This window comes from Ahaetulla prasina, chromosome 2 (assembly GCF_028640845.1).
Source record: "Ahaetulla prasina isolate Xishuangbanna chromosome 2, ASM2864084v1, whole genome shotgun sequence".
In the NCBI taxonomy this organism is placed as follows: Eukaryota; Metazoa; Chordata; class Lepidosauria; order Squamata; family Colubridae; genus Ahaetulla; species Ahaetulla prasina.
In genome coordinates, this window is record NC_080540.1 from 286,895,204 (window position 1) to 286,916,334 (window position 21,131).

Sequence of the window (21,131 nt, forward strand, 5' to 3'; positions counted from 1 at the left end):
CTGATGTGTGGGGAAATCTTGATGCACAATTAAGCCAAACCACAGGAACATCATTACTAATAAAGTTATTGCAATAAATGGATGTTCTTATATACATGGCCTGAAAATTCATCAACAACAGTGTGAACTGTAACACCTCTAAAAGATCCAAAGTAAAAGAAGAACGAATTAGGTATAAATTAGGAAAGGTACAGGACTGTATGGATCAGGAAGGCTTTCATCTAACTATTACTGTAGTCGTTAATAAGACAGGAATTAAGAGTTTGACCATTTCAACTGTAAGAATTGTGGTCTATGCTGCCTGTTATCTGACTGATTCCTTGGCAGCATCTCTTTGTTCAGTCTCCCAAGGTCTTGACCATTTCAACTGTACGAATTGTTCAAACTTTCTATATGTCTAGAAGTTATAACTAGCAAGTTTTTGAGGTTGTATTAATAAAAGTCTTTAAAGGAAATTTCTCACGGACAAATAACTGCATTGTTTTTTTTTATTTGTGTGATTATAAACGTGGACAGTTTTATAAGTTGCAAAGTATTTCTCATAAAATAGGATTACAGGGATAGTCTACAGGGATCATTTAATTACATTATTAGCTCTTTTCTCCTTTCTTTTTAAAAGCCTCATTCTATTTTTCATAGCAAATTAACATGACCAGCTCCTAATGGATATCTTAATTAGGCATAGTTTTTAATAGCAATATTTTGCGCCCTACTATCGGTCATTGTATACCATTCATTAAATCCAGTCCTTTGTCAGTCACTATTAAGGGGTTTGAGGTGATCCGTGCTTTAGTTTTTTATTATCCAGTTAAAACGTCCACCAATAAATTATATTATGATGTGTCAATCTGGGCACCCTGTCATTATCTATATTGTGTTTTAAGTTATTGGCCAAACAACTTGCTTATTATGAGCTGTCCCTAATTGCTACTGAGTCTAACACTATCTATAGAACTTTGCTTTGAGGGGCTATATTATTTTACAGCATATCATTTTTACTTCCAGAAAAAAAATATGAAGGACTTGCTGTCCTCAGCTCTTGTTGTGTTTGCATGGAATTAATTACTAGCATTTCTTGCAAAACCTCCTTCCGTGTAAAAACAAAAACAAGGGCAGCAAAACAAGATACTATATTGCCCAAAATATAATACCACTAATAATACTTCTACCGGACGACCCCCACCCTGTCAAAGATCTTGGAGTTCTCATATCAAATGACCTTAATGCCAAAGCCCACTGCAACTACATAGCAAAAAAGGCCCTAAGAGTTGTAAACCTAATTTTACGCAGCTTCTTTTCTAAACACTCTACACTACTAACTAGAGCATACAAAACATTTGCCAGACCTATTTTTGAATACAGCTCATCCATCTGGAACCCATATCACATCTCTGACATAAATACAATAGAATGAGTCCAGAAATATTTTACTAGAAGAGTTCTTCACTCCTCCGAAAACAACAAAATACCTTATACCAACAGACTTGAAATCCTTGGATTAGAAAACTTACAACTCCGTCGACTTCGACATGACCTGTGTTTAACACACACAATCATCTATTGCAATGTCCTTCCTGTGAAAGACTACTACAGCTTCAATCGCAATATTACAAGAACAAAAAATAGATTCAAGCTAAATGTCAACCGCTTCAAACTTGATTGCAGAAAACATGACTTCTGTAACAGAGTTGTTAATGCTTGGAACTCATTACCTGACTCCATAGTCTCTACTCAAAATCCCAAAATCATCAACCAAAAACTGTCTACTCTTGACCTCACCCCATTCCTAAGAGGACTATAAGGGGCGTGCGTAAGAGCACAAACGTGCCTACCGTTCCTGTCCTATTGTTCTCTTCATTATATCAAATTAATATAGTTGATGCATTTTTTTTTTACTTATATATATATATTTTCTTCAAGATATGTTGCTTTATCTATGACAATTGTTTATGTATACTGTTGTGACAAAAAGAAATAAAAAAAAATGGCTACTTTGGTAAAAGGTGATGCCATCTCTGCGTTCCACAGAATTCTCCTGAATGTCGTAACAAGCATTATTATTATTGCAACCCCTCTTTCCTCTAGGGGTTTAAAAATGAAACACATAGAGGCCCTGCCTCGTTTCTGTAGTCATCTAGTGTAATCGGTTGGGTTGAGAGAGAACTACTGGCTGAAAGTCATTTGAAGAGCTTCTTTTTCAAACCCTGAGATTCCATAATGGAAGTCAACTTCATTGGATATCAATGGTATGTTTCTACATGACTGCTGAAGGTCAGCTCTGAATTCAGTAAAATATAGCTAGAGACCAGAGAGTGAAAAAGCTACATCGTCAACTGATGTAAGAACTTTAAAGCCTATTGTGCTTGTTTGAACTGATGCCGTTATGTCCATTTCCATTTCAGATCAAGTTCCTGCTCAACTGCCTTGAGTTAAGATGTCAGAGGTACCTTGAATGCTCTCTTCCTAAAGAAACGTCTGGTGTCAAAACTAGAGAGCCAATTTGGTTTAATGGTTAAGGCACCAGGCTACAAACCTGGTTGAGTTTGAGAGCGTTCCCTCATGAGTAAACTGCAAACAGGAAAGTTAATCTGGTGCTTGCTATTATTGTGCTGGATCTGAACCATCGTAATGACCAGCCAGTACAAGACCATAAGCCTCAAAGCCATCTGGGTGACTTTGAGCCAATCACCAGGAGACTGTGAGTTCTAGTTCTGCCTCAGACATAATAACAACAGAGTTGGAAGGGACCTTGGAGGCCTTCTAGTCCAATCCCCTGCCCAGGCAGGAAACCCTACATCATCTCAGACAGATGGTTATCCAACATTTTCTTAAAAATTTCCTCTGTTGGAGCATTTACAACTTCTGCAGGCAAGTTGTTCCACTGATTAATTGTTCTAACTGTTCTAACTGTCAGTAAATTTCTCCTTAGTTCTAAGTTGCTTCTTTCCTTGATTAGTTTCCACCCATTGCTTCTTGTTCTACCCTCAGGTGCTTTGGAGAACAGCCCGACTCCCTCTTCTTTGTGGCAACCCCTGAGATATTGGAACACTGCTATCATGTCTCCCCTAGTCCTTCTTTTTATTAAACTAGACATACCCAGTTCCTGCAACCGTTCTTCATATGTTTTAGCCTCCAGTCCCCTAATCATCTTTGTTGCTCTTCTCTGCACTCTTTCTAGGTTCTCAGCATCTTTTTTACATCGCGGCGACCAAAACTGAATGCAGTATTCCAAGTGTGGCCTTACCAAGGCATTATAAAGTGGCACTAATACTTCACCTGAGGAAGTATTAAGAGTTCAACAGAGGAACAACAGAGTTGTTGAGGAAAATAGGATGAAGGAATATTGGGTATGTTATGTTAGATATCAAAATAATAAGGATGGGATAAAATAAATATTTCACTAGAGGGCAGAGGCCTTTTACTTTGCATTCTGTTTGTCTAATCTTTTATTGTAAAAGATTAGCTGATGTAATAAGCTGGGTTTAGCTTTTGGGATCCATCTCAGACTCTACCAGAGAACTGGACTGAAGGTAACTAAAGTAAATGAAATCTCATGAATCCAAACTCAAATGCAACCACCTGCCATGTGCGATGATCAGCTTGTTATTTCTTCTATCTGTGTTCTGCACCATCTGTCAAAAACTTAAAAAGCAGGGCCATCTAACTATGAATAGATCACCACATATTGCTGGCTCAGTAGATCCCAAAGAAAGATGACTCAACTCATTGCTAACGCTAAATAAGAAATTATTTAAATGAGACTTGGAAGCATTTAACCCCCAGATTCTGCTGCCTACGGTTTATTTTTAAGAATATGATGATCTAAATATGTAACAGCCCCGTGCTTGTTAATTATGGCTTTGCAAGAAGTTGAAAACTTGTTCTACAGTGAACTTGAATCAGCTCTAAATGGTAAGCAGTATAGAAAGTGGTGAGCGCTGAAACATCAAATAAGTTTTTGAAACCTATCATTAATGAAATAAAATTGCAGACTATGAAATGTCCATTTCTTAAAAAAAAAATCAGATGCACACAACATTCGTGGACAGTATTGGTCAGAATCAAAATAGAAACCAGAGGGATCTTTTAGACTTAAAGTAAATGTGAGGAGAATCAATGAGTTCACCGAAAAAGTATAAACCATCTGAAAACTTAGAGCTGTATAAAATTAGAGTCGAGTATATTCTATATCAAGGGACGTGGTGGCTCAGTGGATAGGATGGTGAGCTTGTCGATCAAAAGGTTGGCAGCGGTTCGAATCCCTAGTGTCGCGTAACAGGTGAGCTCCCGTTCCTTGTCCCAGCTTCTGCCAACCTAGCAGTTCGAAAGCACGTAAAAAATGCAAGTAGAAAAATAGGGACCACCTTTGGTGGGAAAGTAACAGCTTTCTGTGTGCCTTTGGCGTTGAGTCATGCCGGCCCCATGACCACGGAGACGTCTTTGGACAGCGCTGGCTCTTCGGCTTGGAAATAAAGATGAGCACTGTCCCTTAGATTCGGGAATGACTAGCACATATGTGCGATGGGAACCTTTACCTTTATATTCTGTGTCAGTAATGGCTAACATTTTCCAGATCAAGTTCCCAAAGCATGCACACCTGAACCCACAAAATGTAATGTGCGCACAATGTATCCACGTGTGCATGAGCATGCATGCATGGCCCCTCCATGGGCTCCACTCCATGCCTGCATGTGCCCCCTGCATGAACCTCCTGCATGCGGCCCGCCCCCCTGCATGCACGTGTGATCCCCTGCATGCAGCCCACCCCCTGTGCATGCACACATGCTCCCATGCATGCATACATGGCTCCCCAGAACGCGCCCCACCCCCTGCACATGCACAGCAGAGACCCGAAGACAAGCTGGCTGGTGTTAGGTGCTCGCATGTGCAGTGGAGCTGAGCTGGGGCAACGGCTCCCGTACCATCAGAGAGGGCGCTGCGTGCCATAGGTTTGCCCTCACAGTTCTACAGTAATAAGGATACTGCTAAATATTCTGGATTAAAGTGCTGAGAATTAACATTTCATATGAAAGATGTGGCTTTTTTTTCCTTAACTATTTTTTCTGAATTATACAACAACAACACAGGCACCTCTGTTGCAATGGATGTGCAGATTTATGGAGATTACAGCCCTTAATCAATCCAAAAATTAAATCAATTGGAACAGCCTCCCACCTGAGATTGGTGGGATCTCTACCCGTAGCCTTCTGGAGGGTTGTGAAGATTTGGCTGTCAAGCACAGGAAATCAGGAGCCAAAGCAGTTCAACCGAATATGGATTTATTGCATGCTGACACAGGAATCTGAATGCTCCAACACTGGAAATTTTTACGAAAATGTTGGATAATCATCTGACTGAGATGGTGTAGGGTTTTCTGCCTGGGCAGGGGGTTGGACTAGAAGGCCTCCAAGGTCCCTTCCAACTCTGTTGTTATGTTATATTATGTTACTATCGGTCAAAGCAAATTGGAGGTAGGTAAGAGTCAACAGAATTCAAGGAGGGATGGGCTTAGATCTCTTGTGTCATGAAGAGGCTTAGAGACTGATGAGGCACTTGACCCCTCCCTCAGGCTCAGCCTGGTCATCTCCTACATCGGCTCTTCCTCCAAACATTGGACTAGGATGGAGGTTAATCTGTAAGGATGTTTGATCTAGCAACTGGGGATGGAGGTAGCAGAAGGGTGATGGAATTTACACATGCAGGAGGGGGAGAGTTTGGCAACACAGAGTTTTCCCAGAGAATGGCCCAGAAGAAGAAACTGTCCTTAGCTGGAAATGGGGAAGATGAGGATGTTTAGGTTAGCCACATCCTAAAATTTCTCAGGCTCTATCGACTAAGGTAGACAGTTATAGCTTTAGTCTGGCAAGATTCTGTCCATTAAAGGTAAAGGTTCCCCTCGAATATATGTACTAGTCGTTCCTGACTCTAGGGCAGGGGTCTCCAACCTTGGCAGCTTTAAGACTTGTGGACGTCAATTCCCAGAGTTCCTCAGCCAGCAAAGCTTTAAGTCTTAAAGTCCACAAGTCTTAAAGTTGCCAAGGTTGGAGACCCCTGCTCTAGGGAGTGATGCTCATCTCCATTTCAAAGCCGAAGAGCCAGCGCTGTCCAAAGATGTCTGTGGCCGGCATGACTAAATGCCAAAGGCGCGCGGAATGCTGTTTCCTTCCCACCAAAGGTGATCCCTATTTTTCTGCTTGCATTTTTTACGTGCTTTCAAACTGCTAGGTTGGCAGAAGCTGGGACAAGTAACGGGAGTTCACTCTATTACACGGCACTTGGGATTCAAACCGCTGAACTGCCGATTTTTCGACCGACAAATTCAGCGTCTTAGCCACTGAGCCACCCTTGTTCTGTCCACTAGGTGAAAGCAAATAAAAGACTGAACTCGGTTGGATTTCACTGGGTCATCTCTGGGCCTGACAGGATAGGTACTTTTGTTTTAACTAAGATTTTTTATAGATTGCTGTAAGTCCCCTAAAGTTATCAAATGAAATAGGCAGCCATATAACTCCTGTAAATAAATAAATAGGCAAGAGGTAATTTGCCACTATTATCTAGGGACTTCAGTAGTAGTAGATCTTTTGCCCCCTACAACTATTTACAAACCTCAGTTGTTGTTTTCCTCCCATTTAAAAAATTTCTTTGGGAAATATTAGACAATATTTTGTGCCTGTTTTTTGTCCTAGTTTCAGGTAGGACAATTCCAATTCCAGATGAATTCCAGTATAGATCCTACTGGAAGTATTTTTTGTTTGTTGGTTTTTGCTGGTAATTCTATGATGGGAAGTAAATATTTCTCTTTTCTTCAAAACAGCTGGCCCTCTTTTAAAAATACAATAGGCTGAGGTTCTTAGGTGATTACCGTACTTTCTGGAGTATAAGACATACTCCTACCCCTAAAAGAGGGGGAAATGTTGGTGCATCTTATACACTGAATATAGTCATTTTTGGCCTCTTCAAACCCTGCCCCGCACGTCCTGTTTTCATCAAAAACAGGCCCGTTTTCTGCAAAAATGGGATGTGCAGAGAGTTTAGGAGGCCTGCAGAGTGCTTCTGGGGGCTGAAGAGGGCAAAAACGTGACATGGGAGGGGGGTTGGGAGGCCAAAAACAGGGCCATTTTTGCCTTCTCCAGCCCCCAGGAGACCTCTGAAGGCTTGCCAAACCCTCTGTGCGCCCTGTTTTTTGCGAAAAAACGGGCCCGTTTTTGGCCTCCCAAACCCCCCACAAATTGCATTTTTGCCCTTCCCAGCCCCCACGAGCACTCTGCAGGCCTCCCAAACCCTCTGCGTTTCCCGTTTTTCACAAAAATGCACAGAGGGTTTGGGAGGCCTGCAGAGTGCTCCTGGGGGCTGGGGAGTGCAAAAATTATTTTTTCTTGTTTATCTCTTCAAAATCTTGGTGGGTCTTATACTTTGGTGCGTCTTATAGTCCCCCTTCCCTTTTCACCTAGCGAGTTTACCATGGTCATTCCCAGGAAGGGGTTGTGGCGCAGACCTTTTAAATCCCACACTTTTCTGTGTCACCTGTTGAGGAGAGAAGATACAGAGTTCAAGAGACACTTACCCGTAATTTTCCCATTGGCTTCTAATGGAGGTTGCCAGCTGACAATTACAGCTCGAGGCTTCCCTTCACGGGTAATGACTGTCAAATCCTTGGGAGCAGAGGTCGGGGCTTAGAGAAAGACAGAAGCCCAAAAGAGGGGGAAAAAAACCCACAGAAGATGACACATTAATACAATAATGATACAATCTACCGTACCATGAAGTGTTGTACACACTAGACATTCTTACTGTTATTCAGAGGTGGGATTCGCTTACCTTCCCTACCGGATTGCAAATGTGTGAGAGAGTGCGCTTTGCTTGCACACGCCTTCACTGCGCATGCACCTGGCTTTCTGCGCTTGCACATTGCGTCCGGCTGGGTGGGCAGAGTTTCCCACGGTCACCACTACTGCTTGGCCCGATTCGGACAGAACAGGCTGAATCCCACCTCTGTTGTTATTGCTAATAAAGAAATTATTTTTTAAAAAAAAGTTTTTAATTTTATTTTAATGAAAAGACAGTGCCATATCAGGATAACAATGCAAATAAAGCAGAGCCAGAGAGAGATCAATGGTAAATCTGGTACATGGTAAAGCAAAATGTACAATTCTTCACTTTGGAAAGAGAAATCAACTAACTGAGGGATAAAAGTACCTCTGAGTTGTACTTGTGTGACAGATTTTGGAACAGTACTTTATTGCAAACTAAATATATCTCAGTGGTGTGAAGTGGCTGCACAAAGATATATATGCAGCATGAGGATTAATCAAATCAAAGTGCCCAGATCACAAAAATGCTCCCGCCCTTCATTGTTCAGTCCCACCTTGAGTATTTGTGTTGAGATCTGGACACCTTTAGAAAGGATTCCGACAAGGTAGACCCGGTAACAAAACAAAGCAATGAGGAGGACCAGGAGATGAGAAATTAGCTCCTCCCAATGGGGATGTGAAGGAATCAGAAAGGTCTACTTTTAAAATAAGACAGCTGAGGAAGCAACTGATAGCACTCTTCAAATGCTTACAAAGATAATGAGGCAAAGGCAACTCAAGACTTCTTTCTCGTCTCAGAAAACAAGGCACGGAATAATGGATGGAAATTGCAGAAATGCAGATTCAGATGGAATGTTAGAAAAATAGCAGGAGCTGTTTGGCCGTGGAGTTCAAAGTACTCTCAACCTGTTGCCAGGGATGGTTTAATTTAGAGTAGATAACTGCAACCAGTGGTGGGATTCAAATAATTTAACAACTGGTTCTCTGCCCTAATGACCGGCTGGGTGGGCGTGGCCATGGTGGGTGTGGCCAGGGGGTGTGACAGGCAGCCCTTGGCCTCCCTGCAGCCTCCTGGGAGCAAAAACAGGTCATGGGGGGTGGGGCGTTCCACCCTCCGCATCCTGTTTTGGGCCTAGTAGGCCTCCCTGCACTTACCTGGGAGCCAAAATGGGGCGCATGGGGACTCCCGGAAGGAACAGGGAGGGGAGGGGCCTGCTAGCAATTTAACTACTGATTCGCCCAAACCAGCCTGAACCAACCCAAACCGGCTGAATCCCACCATCGACTGTAACCCTATAAGTCATTCTTTCATATATACTTCCTTACCTAAAATGCAAATGCCAATCGACTGCCCCGCTCTCAAACTCGGCCACAATCATGTGATCCCCACTGACTTTCCCTGCAAGCTTCCCAGGCTTCCCCCTTGTGGGAAGGTGTCATTAAATGTTGTAAATAAAGATCCACCCAGTTTCAGCACCAACCTTTTTTTGTGAACTTGTAAGCTTTTCCCCCATATTCATTTTACAAGCACTTCTCCTTGTTTTTTATAAACGATATTTGTCTAAATAATTTTCTCCCAACTATGCATTCATATTCCTATTTCCCATAGGAGAACTACATTGCAAAAAAAAAAAATATGGAGTAGTGCAAAACTCTCAACATTTTATATACTTATATATGAACTTTATCAACAGAGATATGAATTTGATCAATTCATACATTTCAAAAGGAAATGTTGCCTTCAGCTGAACCACACGTTTCAACAACCTGGTCTTAAGCGGCTCTCTTGATAAAACAGAAAGAGAAATTTTGCATTCTACAAAAGAAGCTGCTAGGTCAAAGCACCCTGAGGGCTAAACCTAAGCTAATAATATATTTGGAAATATTTTATTCTTTTTAGCAGTGTTACAATTTTTCTCCATGTAGCAGCCTTTTGTTGTGACTCCAGCCCCCGAACCTGGCCCCATGCCCGAAAGTGACTCCGAGAGTGAGGGGGAAGGGCTGGTAAGGCTTACCTCGGGAGCACCGATTCCTTTGGCCTGGCTCCAGGAGCCAGAACCAGACCAGTCGGAGGACGTAATGAGGCCATCATCCCCTGATTCCTCCCTTCCTCAGGCTACGCCTTCAGACCCAGCTGATAATTAATAATAATCAAGCTTGGATTCAGAAGATTAGAGATGCAGCATCATCAAAGGGAAGGGTGGGGCAGGAGCCCCACCCCACAGGATATATAAGGAGCTTTGGGACTGCTCTCATTCCACGGGAAGCAAAGTTTAGCTGAACCATTTCAAAGAGAGCTGAAAGTCTTACTCTGTTTGAGCTTTGGCAGGTAGCTTCGATTTCTCTGCCAGGCCTGATAAGAGCCATGAATCCACTGGCTGAAGGCCAGCTCGTGGGTCTGAAGTGGGGAAGGAGACAGAACACCTTTTTTGTTCTCTTCGCAGAGTATACTTCCACTTAATGTTAACAAATAGAGAAACTTCACTGTTAGATAAGTTCTGGATGAAAGCAAAAGTGTCTACAGAGGATGGAAAAAGTCAAGAGGGGATCACGGTCACACATTTGAAGCTCCACCCATTTTAACATGTGTGGTGGACATCAGCTTGTAGACCTCCCAGACAGAAACTACTTGCTATCCGGTGACCATGATAATGTGACTCTTGGCAGTCTTCCCATCCTCAATATTATTAGTTTTGTAGAACATTTTGTAACATAGTAAGTTGTCCTACTAACAAAAAACAAAAAAAATCCAACTGAGGGGTTAACATCTCTAGCATTTCTTTGCAGATTTCAGGACATCAGGTTGCTAGGTTTTAGGGGGACTTGGGACAAAGAGATAGCCATAAATTAGGTGAATTTACTAAACAGAAATGATGAATATAATCCCATCTGCTACATATTCCATGAATGGTAAATTCAAGAATCATTAAACATCTGTAGCTTTAGAGTCGATAACAGGAGCAATAGTTTGGGTATAAGAATAGAAATAAATTTGGGGTTAGTTTTGAAGAATAGCCAATCGCTATCATTTTTAGAATGATTCCATGCTCTCTTCTTCAAAATCACCATGTTTGCACACATTTCAAATCTTTTTAAAGGTAAAGAAAGCATAATGTGATATGATATTTGGAAACGGCTTAAATGATAGTGGTTTGAAACATATACATCAGGGGTCTCCAAGCTTGGCAACTTTACGACTTGTGGACTTCAACTCCCAGAATTCCCCAGCCAGCATGCACTGGCTGAGGAATTCTGGGAGTTGAAGTCCACAAGTCGTAAAGTTGCCAAGGTTGGAGACCCCTGATATACATGATTAGATTAAATATTGCTGGATACTTGTAGACTTTGTCACATATTTAAAGCCTTTGAGAACCTTACATAAGAAAAACAAATACTTTATGGATGTACTTTAAAAATGATTATTCTGCAATGCAATAATAGATAAATGAAGACTAATATATAACACTGAAGAAAATGAGTCTTTACAAGTTTGAAAACAGACCCTTAATTCTCGTTATAAATATTAGTATACTATGCTGACTTCAACTGCATCACCAATTAGTAAAATTGTAATTATTATCACCATAATTTCTACATGCTTTAAATTGTGGTAGATATCAACCACCACTTAGCAGTAGTGAAAAAATTAAAAAAAGGATCTTTATTTATTTATGTCATCCAAGTATCCCATGCATCAGAGTGTATCAACTTGGCTACGGAGTTGATCTGTGCTGGGTGGTGGTGTGAGAGTGCATGCAGATAGCGGTTTGTGTGTGTTTTCTTCTGGTAGATGGTGTGTCCTAGGAGCCATTGGGTTTCTTGTAGACTAAGACATCTAGGAAGGAAGTTGGTTGTTAACTTCTGTTTCCATGGTGAACTGTATTTTGGGGTGTAGGCTATTGAGGTGTGTGAGGAAGTTTTCAAGTTTTCTTTCCCGTGTGGCCAGATTATGAAGGTGTCGCTCACGATCTGAGCCAGAGTTTGGGTTTGTGATCAGATTTTTCTAGTGCTTGGGTTTCAAAGTGTTCCATGTAGAGGTTGGCAATGACAGGTGAGAGGGGTGATCCCATGGGTGCGCCTTCTATTTGTTTGTATTTTTGTCCGTTATAGATGAAGTATGTGTTGGATAGGCAGTGGTTGGTCAGATCTAGTATGTGTTTGGGGGGGTTATATTTGTTTTGGATAGCTGTCAAGGCTTCTTTGATTGGCACTTGGGTGAAGAGGGATATGCACCGCCTGCCCCACCACATACATTGGACAAACCAACAGAAGAATAAGTGCACGCATTGAAGAACACAAGAACTCATTCAAAAAAGAGGAACCAACTTCTTCCCTGGTCCAACACTTTAAAGTCACAGGACACGATATTGACTTTAAAAAGACCAGAACTATCGCCAAAACTGAACACTTTAACAACAGAATAATCAGAGAAGCCATCGAGATAGAAAAACGCCCACACAGCATGAACAAACGAGATGATACCTCCCGCCTACCAGCCATTTGGAAACCTGCCCTTATTGACAAACGTGTCCCTAACACGAGGAATGACACCAGACCCACACTCACGAGGTCCACACAGGATGTCACCACCACATCCACCCAGAAAGCAGACCCAAACCCACACTGATCAGGAAGCACGACCAAGGACCAGAAGCCAGACCGCAGCTGCAACATTAGCCATTTCAAACCCCTCCAATCCATACATGCAGCAGACTGACACCCACTACGAAGATGTAGCACGACCACGAACACGAAGCCAAACAACAGCAGTGCAGCTCACCAGCTCAAATCCCCCTGCAGCACAGATTAGACTGAGCACAACCAAGCCCCCACCAACACAGGACACACCCCCAGCCAATCAGAGCACAGAAAAAACCCCATCCAATCAGAGCACAGCCAAGCTCCACCCAATCAGTTCAAACCCCACTAGCAGTTAAAAGGAAGAAACAGCTGCGATCACACATTGCTCCCAGAAGCACGGCTGAAGCCTGAAGATGACGAATGAGACTTCGAAACGTCGCCAAGACACTTCCAATTTTACACGGGAGAAAACCCGAACAACCAAAGACCTATATACAAACACCCGTGAAAACCACAGAAAACAAATATATATATATATATATATATATATATATATATATATATATATATATATATATATATATATACTCCATATATATATGGAGTAGCACAAAACTCTCAACATTTTATATACTTATATATGAATTTTATCAACAGAGATATGAATTTGATCAATTCATACATTTCAAAAGGAAATGTTGCCTTCAGCTGAACCCCACGTTTCAACAACCTGGTCTTAAGCGGCTCTCTTGATAAAACAGAAAGAGAAATTTTGCATTCTACAAAAGAAGCTGCTAGGTCAAATCACCCTGAGGGCTAAATTTAAACTAATAATACATTTGGAAATATTTTATTCTTTTTAGCAGTGTTAAAATTTTCCTCCACGTAGTAGCCTTTTGTTATGACTCCAGCCCCCGAACCTGGCCCCATGCCCGAAAGTGACTCAGAGAGTGAGGGGGAAGAGCCGGTAAGGCTTACCTCGGGAGCACCGATTCCTTTGGCCTGGCTCCAGGAGCCAGAACCAGACCAGTCGGAGGACGTAATGAGGCCGTCATCCCCTGATTCCTCCCTTCCCCAGGCTACACCTTCAGACCCAGCTGATAATAATAATAATCAAGCTTGGATCGACCCGCGCTTCAGAAGATTAGAGAGGCGGCGTCATCAAAGGGAAGGGTGGGGCAGGAGCCCCACCCCACAGGATATATAAGGAGCTCTCATTCCACGGGAAGCAAAGTTTAGCTGAACCGTTTCAAAGAGAGCTGAAAGTCTTACTCTGTTTGAACTTTGGCAGGCAGCTGCAATTTCTCTGCCAGGACTGATAAGAGCCGTGAATCCACTGGCTGAAGGCCAGCTCGTGGGTCTGAAGTGGGGAAGGAGACAGAACACCTTTTTTGTTCTCTTCGCAGAGTATACTTTCACTTAATGTTAGCAAATAGAGAAACTTCACTGTTAGATAAGTTCTGGATGAAAGCAAAAGTGTCCACAGAGGATGGAAAAAGTCAAGAGGGGATCACGGTCACACATTTGAAGCTCCACCCATTTTAACATGTGTGGTGGACATCAGCTTGTAGACCTCCCAGACAGAAACTACTTAAGGAACATTTCTTTAAGGAGCAGCTTTCTTTAATCTCACCCCCGCCTGTCTTTACAAACACGGAGGAGATTCTAACACAGGAGGAGGCAATTCCCACGGAGCCATGGATTACTAAAAAAACCAAACGACGGAAACGAGGTAAACGATCTGGGATCTTAAACAGATTAAGAAGTCGCATTAAAACTCCTCTGCCTTCAATTTTCCTAACAAATATACGCTCACTTGCAAATAAGATGGATGAAATACTCCTCTTAAACAAATACTATTCTGATTTTCGCAATTCAGCAGTCCTATGCTTCTCTGAAACCTGGTTAAATGAATCAATTGAAAATAGCAGCCTGAACATTCCAGGATTTCAAATTGAACGATCAGACAGGATTCCAGAAACATCTGGTAAAAAGAAAGGAGGAGGCTTATGCCTATATATTAATTCAACCTGGTGTCAAGATTTTAACATAATTTACAAATTCTGTGACAACAATTTAGAGACTCTAATTATCAACTGCAAACCTTACTATTCGCCTCGTGAATTTTCCTCATTTCTTCTAATTGCTGTTTATGTCCCACCACAAGCCTGTGTAAACAAGGCATTACGAACTCTAGCTGACCAAATCATGGAGGCTGAAGCCAAACACCCTGATTCACTGGCCATTGTTTTGGGAGATCTAAACAAGGCAAACTTAAGGAAAGAACTACCAAAATACTTTCAGCATGTCAATTGTCCCACCAGAGGCAAGAATACTCTAGACCACTGCTACACAACACTAAAAGATGCCTATCGGTCTTTACCACGTGCAGCTGTAGGATACTCTGATCATTGCATGATTCACCTTGTACCTGCTTACAGGCAAAGACTTAAAGCCATAAAACCAATAATTAAATCAGTGAAAACCTGGACGGAGGAATCAGAATTAAAGCTACAGGCATGTTTTGACTGCACTGATTGGAATATTTTAAAGATACCTCTGCAGACCTGGATGAACTCACAGATACTGTAACATCATATGTCAGCTTCTGTGAAGACCTATGTACGTACAAGCAACTTGCGAATACACAGTAATAACAAACCTTGGTTTACACCTAAACTTAAGCAGCTACGACATTCCAAAGAGGAAGCCTACAGAGTAGGTGATAAAATGCTATACAATCAGGCCAGAAATGCACTAACAAGGAGATAAGAGCAGCAAAAGAAGCTACTCTGAAAAGCTAAAGAATCAATTTTCAGCAAATGAACCAGCAAACATGTGGAAAACTCTTAAAAATATCACCGGCTATGGCAAACCTCCTTCCCAGGCTAAAGGTAATCAACAACTGGCAGATGACCTGAATGTGTTTTACTGCAGGTTTGAAAGGAAACTACAGCCACCTATCTCCACAACCCCCATCTCAGACACACCAACAATAGCCAAGCCTCCTACAACTGACCCCATCCCATCGGGTTCACAACCCCTAGTGATCACAGAAAAGGAAGTGCAGGACCTATTTCACAGACAAAAGCCAGGAAAAGCTCCAGGCCCAGACAAGATAACTCCTTCTCGCTTAAAAGTCTGTGCTGACCAATTAGCCCCCATCTTCACCCGTATCTTCAATAAATTGCTAGAGATGTGCTATGTTCCTTCTTGCTTCAAACGCTCTACTATCATCCCAGTGCCGAAGAAGCCCACCATCAAGGAACTGAATGACTACAGACCAGTTGCTCTAACATCTGTAGTCATGAAAACCTTTGAAAAGCTAGTGCTTTCCTACCTGAAAACCATCACGGATCCGCTGTTAGACCCCTTGCAATTTGCATACCAAGCAAATAGATCAACAGATGATGCTGTTAATATGGCTCTGCACTACATCCTACAACATCTTGAGTCTCCAAAGATCTATGCAAGGGTCCTCTTTGTAGACTTTAGTTCAGCACTCAGTACCATCATTCCAGACACTCTTCTAACTAAGCTAAACCAGGTACCTGAACAGACTTGTAAGCGATCACAAGCTTCCTAATAGACAGGAAGCATCAGGTGAAGCTAAGCAGAATCACATCAGATACCTGTACAATTAGTACAGGAGCCCCCCAAGGCTGTTTGCTCTCCCCAGTTCTCTTCTCTCTGTATACCAATGGCTGCATCTCCAACGATCCATCTGTAAAACTACTGAAGTTCACAGATGACACAACAGTGATCGGTTTCATTTGAGACAATGATGAATCCGCATATAGACGAGAGGTCAGACGACTAGCCTTGTGGTGCAACCAAAACAATCTGGAACTGAACACACTCAAAACCGTAGAAATGGTGGTAGACTTTAGGAAAACCCTTCCATACTTCCACCTCTCACAATACTTGACAACACAGTATCAACAGTAGAAACCTTCAAATTTCTGGGTTCTATCATATGCAAGATCTCAAATGGACAGCTAACATCAAAACATCATTAAAAAGGACAACAAAGAATGTTCTTTCTGCGCCAACTCAGTAAGCTCAAACTGCCCAAGGAGCTGCTGATCCAATTCTACAGAGGAATTATTGAGTCTGTCATTTGCACCTCTATAACTGTCTGGTTCGGTTCTGCAACCCAACAAGAAAAACACAGACTTCAGAGGATAATTAGAACTGCAGAAAAAATAATTGCTACCAACTTGCCTTCCATTGAGGACCTGTATACTGCACGAATCAAGAAGAGGGCCGTGAAAATATTTGCAGATCCCTCGCATCCTGGACATAAACTGTTTCAACTCCTACCCTCAAAATGACGCTATAGAGCACTGCACACCAGAACAACTAGACACAAGAACAGTTTTTCCCGAAGGCCATCACTCTGCTAAACAAATAATTCCCTCAACACTGTCAGACTATTTACTGAATCTGCACTACTATTAATCGTTTCATAGTTCCCATCACCAATCTCTTTCCACTTATGACTGTATGACTATAACTTGTTGCTGGCAATCCTTATGATTTATATTGATATATTAGAATAGAATAGAATAGAATTTTATTGGCCAAGTGTGATTGGACACACAAGGAATTTGTCTTGGTGCATATGCTCTCAGTGTACATAAAAGAAAAGATACGTTCATCAAGGTACAACATTTACAACACAATTGATGATCAATATATCAATTTTTGATATATCAAAAATTATTTTGATATTTTGATATTGATCATCAATTGTGTTGCAAATGTTGTACCTTGATGAATGTATCTTTTCTTTTATGTACACTGAGAGCTTCACCTTTTCCTTCCTCACACTTCCTTTCTATTCTATTCTATTCTATTCTATAAATGAAGACTAATATATAACTCTGAAGAAAATGAGACTTTACGAGTTTGAAAACAGACCCATAATTTTCGTTATAAATATTAGTATACTATGCTGACTTCAACTGCATCACCAATTATTAGTAAAATTGTAATTATTATCACCATAATTTCTACATGCTTTAAATTGTGGTAGATATCAACCACCACTTAGCAGTAGTGAAAAAATTAAAAAAAGGATCTTTATTTATTTATGTCATCCAAGTATCCCATGCATCAGAGTGTATCAACTTGGCCTCAAAATAAGTAGATTAAACAAATGTTAAATGAATCGTCCACTGCATTCTAAAAAAAAGTTTCAATTAAAATAATTCATTTTTAACACTATTTATGATATATTGCAATCTGTGTGGACAGTATAAGGAAATGGTTTTTAATGTAATTAAACGAAGCATCAAATTTGGGGGGAAAAAAGCCTTATTCGAATTTTTCTAGAGACCTACCTGCTTCATATGTCGTAGCATGAGCTGTCATGCTCCATGTACTTGACCTCCGACCTTTGGTCACCATGACAGAGAACTCATACATGGTATTTGGCTTAAGACCAGACACAGTATGGCTCAAGGCTGTTGTATCTGCTGACTAGAAAGAAAAGAAAAGAAAATCTGTGTCTTTAAAGCTCAATCATACTGGAGGCCACTAAAGAGACCATTTCTCCCACATTTTTCATTTCCCTCAAAACTTTCCATTCCTGTGAGGTTCTTGATTTATTGTACTTGATCCAAACTCAAAAATGGTTTGTGTCTGAAACCATTAGGCATCAGTATTAATCATGGTGGACAACCTCTTCTTGATTGAGCTACTGCTTCTACAATTTTGTCATCTCCAGGGGTAACACTCAAGGCTTTGTTATGAATGAACCAGTTGAATTCCTAGTGATTATTTTTTTTCCCTGAGTCTGTCAGCCTTAGATGGCTTACAAAATGTAACAAAATTGTCATTATGAATTATAATGGAGAAGGAAGTTAATTCCTTCCATCCTTCCTTCCTCCTACCCTCTTTTCCTTTCTTTCTTTCTTTCTTTCTTTCTTTCTTCTTTCTTTCTTTCTTTCTTTCTTTCTTTCTTTCTTTCTTTCTTTCTTTCTTTCCTTCCTTCCTTCCTTCCTTCCTTCCTTCCTCCTACCCTCTTTTCCTTTCTTTCTTTCTTTCCTTCCTTCCTTCCTCCTTCCTTCCTTCCTTCCTCCCTTCCTTCCTTCCTTCCTTTCCTCCCACTCTTAGGAACAATGCCCTCTTTTACCGACTTCTGTTTTACATTCTTCTGTTTCATGTTACTATAAAACAGGGGTAGTCAACCTTTTTATACCTACCGCCCACTTTTGTATCTATGTTAGTAGTAAACTTTTTTAACCGCCCACCGGTTCCACAGTAATGCGCCATGTATAGTCGTCTGCGTATGCCTCTTGCGCATCATGGATTGGGTTTGGGGGGGGGGGGTGCCGGCTACCAGCTCTGTTTGTCTGTTACAGCTGGGTGGTGTCGGGGGAGATGCGCGAGCTATTCTGGGATGAGGCTCTTTTGTTTGCGGTCGCACTATAGCGCCATTTAGTTTCACTTACGTAACATGAACTAAACCTATGCGCGGGTGATACAAATAGTATATTTTCAGAAATTTAAATTGTCACGGGGAATTTTATGAAAACCTAATGAAAATGTTTTTAAATAATGCTATGAATTTTTTTTAAAAGTCAATTAAATTTTAAAAAATGAAAGTGCTTCAGTATCGGACAAAACCCCACCTGCCCGCCATGAAAGCTGGAACACCCACTAGTGGACGGTAGGGGCCAGATTGACTACCACTGCTATAAAATATCAGGCTGACATCTCTCCTTACTCTGAATTCTCTTCAGGATAGAGAACTCATACATGGTATTTGGCTTAAGACCAGACACAGTATGGCTCAAGGCTGTTGTATCTGCTGACTAGAAAGAAAAGAAAAGAAAATCTGTGTCTTTAAAGATCAATCATACTGGAGGCCACTAAAGAGACCATTTCTCCCACATTTTTCATTTCCCTCAAAACTTTCCATTCCTGTGAGGTTCTTGATTTATTGTACTTGATCCAAACTCAAAAATGGTTTGTGTCTGAAACCATTAGGCATCAGTATTAATCATGGTGGACAACCTCTTCTTGATTGAGCTACTGCTTCTACAATTTTGTCATCTCCAGGGGTAACACTCAAGGCTTTGTTATGAATGAACCAGTTGAATTCCTAGTGATTATTTTTTTTCCCTGAGTCTGTCAGCCTTAGATGGCTTACAAAATGTAACAAAATTGTCATTATGAATTATAATGGAGAAGGAAGTTAATTCCTTCCATCCTTCCTTCCTCCTACCCTCTTTTCCTTTCTTTCTTTCTTTCTTTCTTTCTTTCTTTCTTTCTTTCTTTCTTTCTTTCTTTCTTTCTTTCTTTCTTTCTTTCCTTCCTTCCTTCCTTCCTTCCTTCCTTCCTTCCTTTCTCTCTCTCTCTCTCTTTCTTTCCCTCCCTCCCTCTCTCTTTCCCTCCCTCCCTCCCTCCTTCCCTCCCTTCCTTCCTCCCTTCCTTCCTTCCTTCCTTTCCTCCCACTCTTAGGAACAATGCCCTCTTCTACCAACTTCTGTTTTACATTCTTCTGTTTCATGTTACTATAAAACAGGGGTAGTCAACCTTTTTATACCTACCGCCCACTTTTGTATCTCTGCTAGTAGTAACTTTTCTAACTGCCCACCGGTTCCACAGTAATGCTATGCCTCTTGCGCATCATGGATTGGGTTTTGGGGGGGGTGCCGGCTACCAGCTCTGTTTGTCTGTTACAGCTGGGTGGTGTGGGGGGAGATGCGCGAGGTATTCTGGGATGAGGCTCTTTTGTTTGCGGTCGCACTATAGTGCCATTTAGTTTCACTTACGTAACATGAACTAAACTTATGCGCGGGCAAGACAAATAGTATATTTTCAGAAATTTAAATTGTCATGGGGAATTTTATGAAAACCTAATGAAAATGTTTTTAAATAATGCTATGAAATTTTTTAAAAAGTCAATTAAATTTAAAAAAAGGAAAGTGCTTCAGTATCGGACAAAACCCCACCTGCCCACCATGAAAGCTGGAACACCCACTAGTGGGCGGTAGGGGCCAGGTTGACTACCACTGCTATAAAATATCAGGCTGACATCTCTCCTTACTCTGAATTCTCTTCAGGATAGAGACTATCCAGGTAAGAAAGGCAAGAGAAGGATATGAAAGTAAATTAAAGTCTCTTTTAAAATAAATGAGCAGCGCTCCATAGCAGAAAAACCCTTCTACTTCATCCCAGACTCTTCTTTTCCCACGTTGCTTCCTGGAAGGGCTGAAAGTGTGTCAGACTTGGGAGAGTAGATTAGATTTTTAAAAAAATAACTTTTAGCAATGCAATAATATGTAAAAAAATGTATTGCTGTTCTTTAAAGGAACAACAATGAAAAAGAACAGGCATATTATTTTTTTGACATCCTGTAAAATGTGATTTGAAGTAACAGTAACAGAGTTGGAAGGGACCTTGGAAGTCATATAGTCCAACCCCCTGCTCATGCAGGAGACCTATACTAGGGATTCGAACTGCCGACCTTTCAGATCAACAAGCTCAGCCATCTAGGGAGCCGCCATTTTGGTCTTAAATGAAGGCATTTTCAAATCTTTGCTAGAATCCCTTTTCAAGAAGACCCGTTTGAGCAACCTTCATACATATTTAATCAAGTAAATGAAAATAAATCATTGTTTTGGACATTGTTTGTGTGTGTGTGTGTCTGTGTGTATGCAGAGCTATGTGATGTGCTGGTTAGAATGCAGTATTGCAGGCTAATTTCACCCACAGCCACGAGTTCAA

The 21,131-nt window shown here is 41.2% G+C and overlaps 1 protein-coding gene across 1 annotated transcript in view; it reads right to left on the reverse strand.

Annotated features, from left to right (window-relative positions):
* DCC (DCC netrin 1 receptor) overlaps nucleotides 1–21,131 on the reverse strand; it is a 926,782-nt gene that overhangs the window by 158,280 nt on the left and 747,371 nt on the right. The window contains exons 18-19 of the mRNA XM_058168106.1: nucleotides 17,738–17,876; nucleotides 7,565–7,672 (exon numbers count right to left, since the gene is read on the reverse strand). Of these exons, the coding sequence (XP_058024089.1) occupies nucleotides 7,565–7,672; nucleotides 17,738–17,876 (247 nt within the window). The remainder of the gene's footprint in view (nucleotides 1–7,564; nucleotides 7,673–17,737; nucleotides 17,877–21,131) is intronic.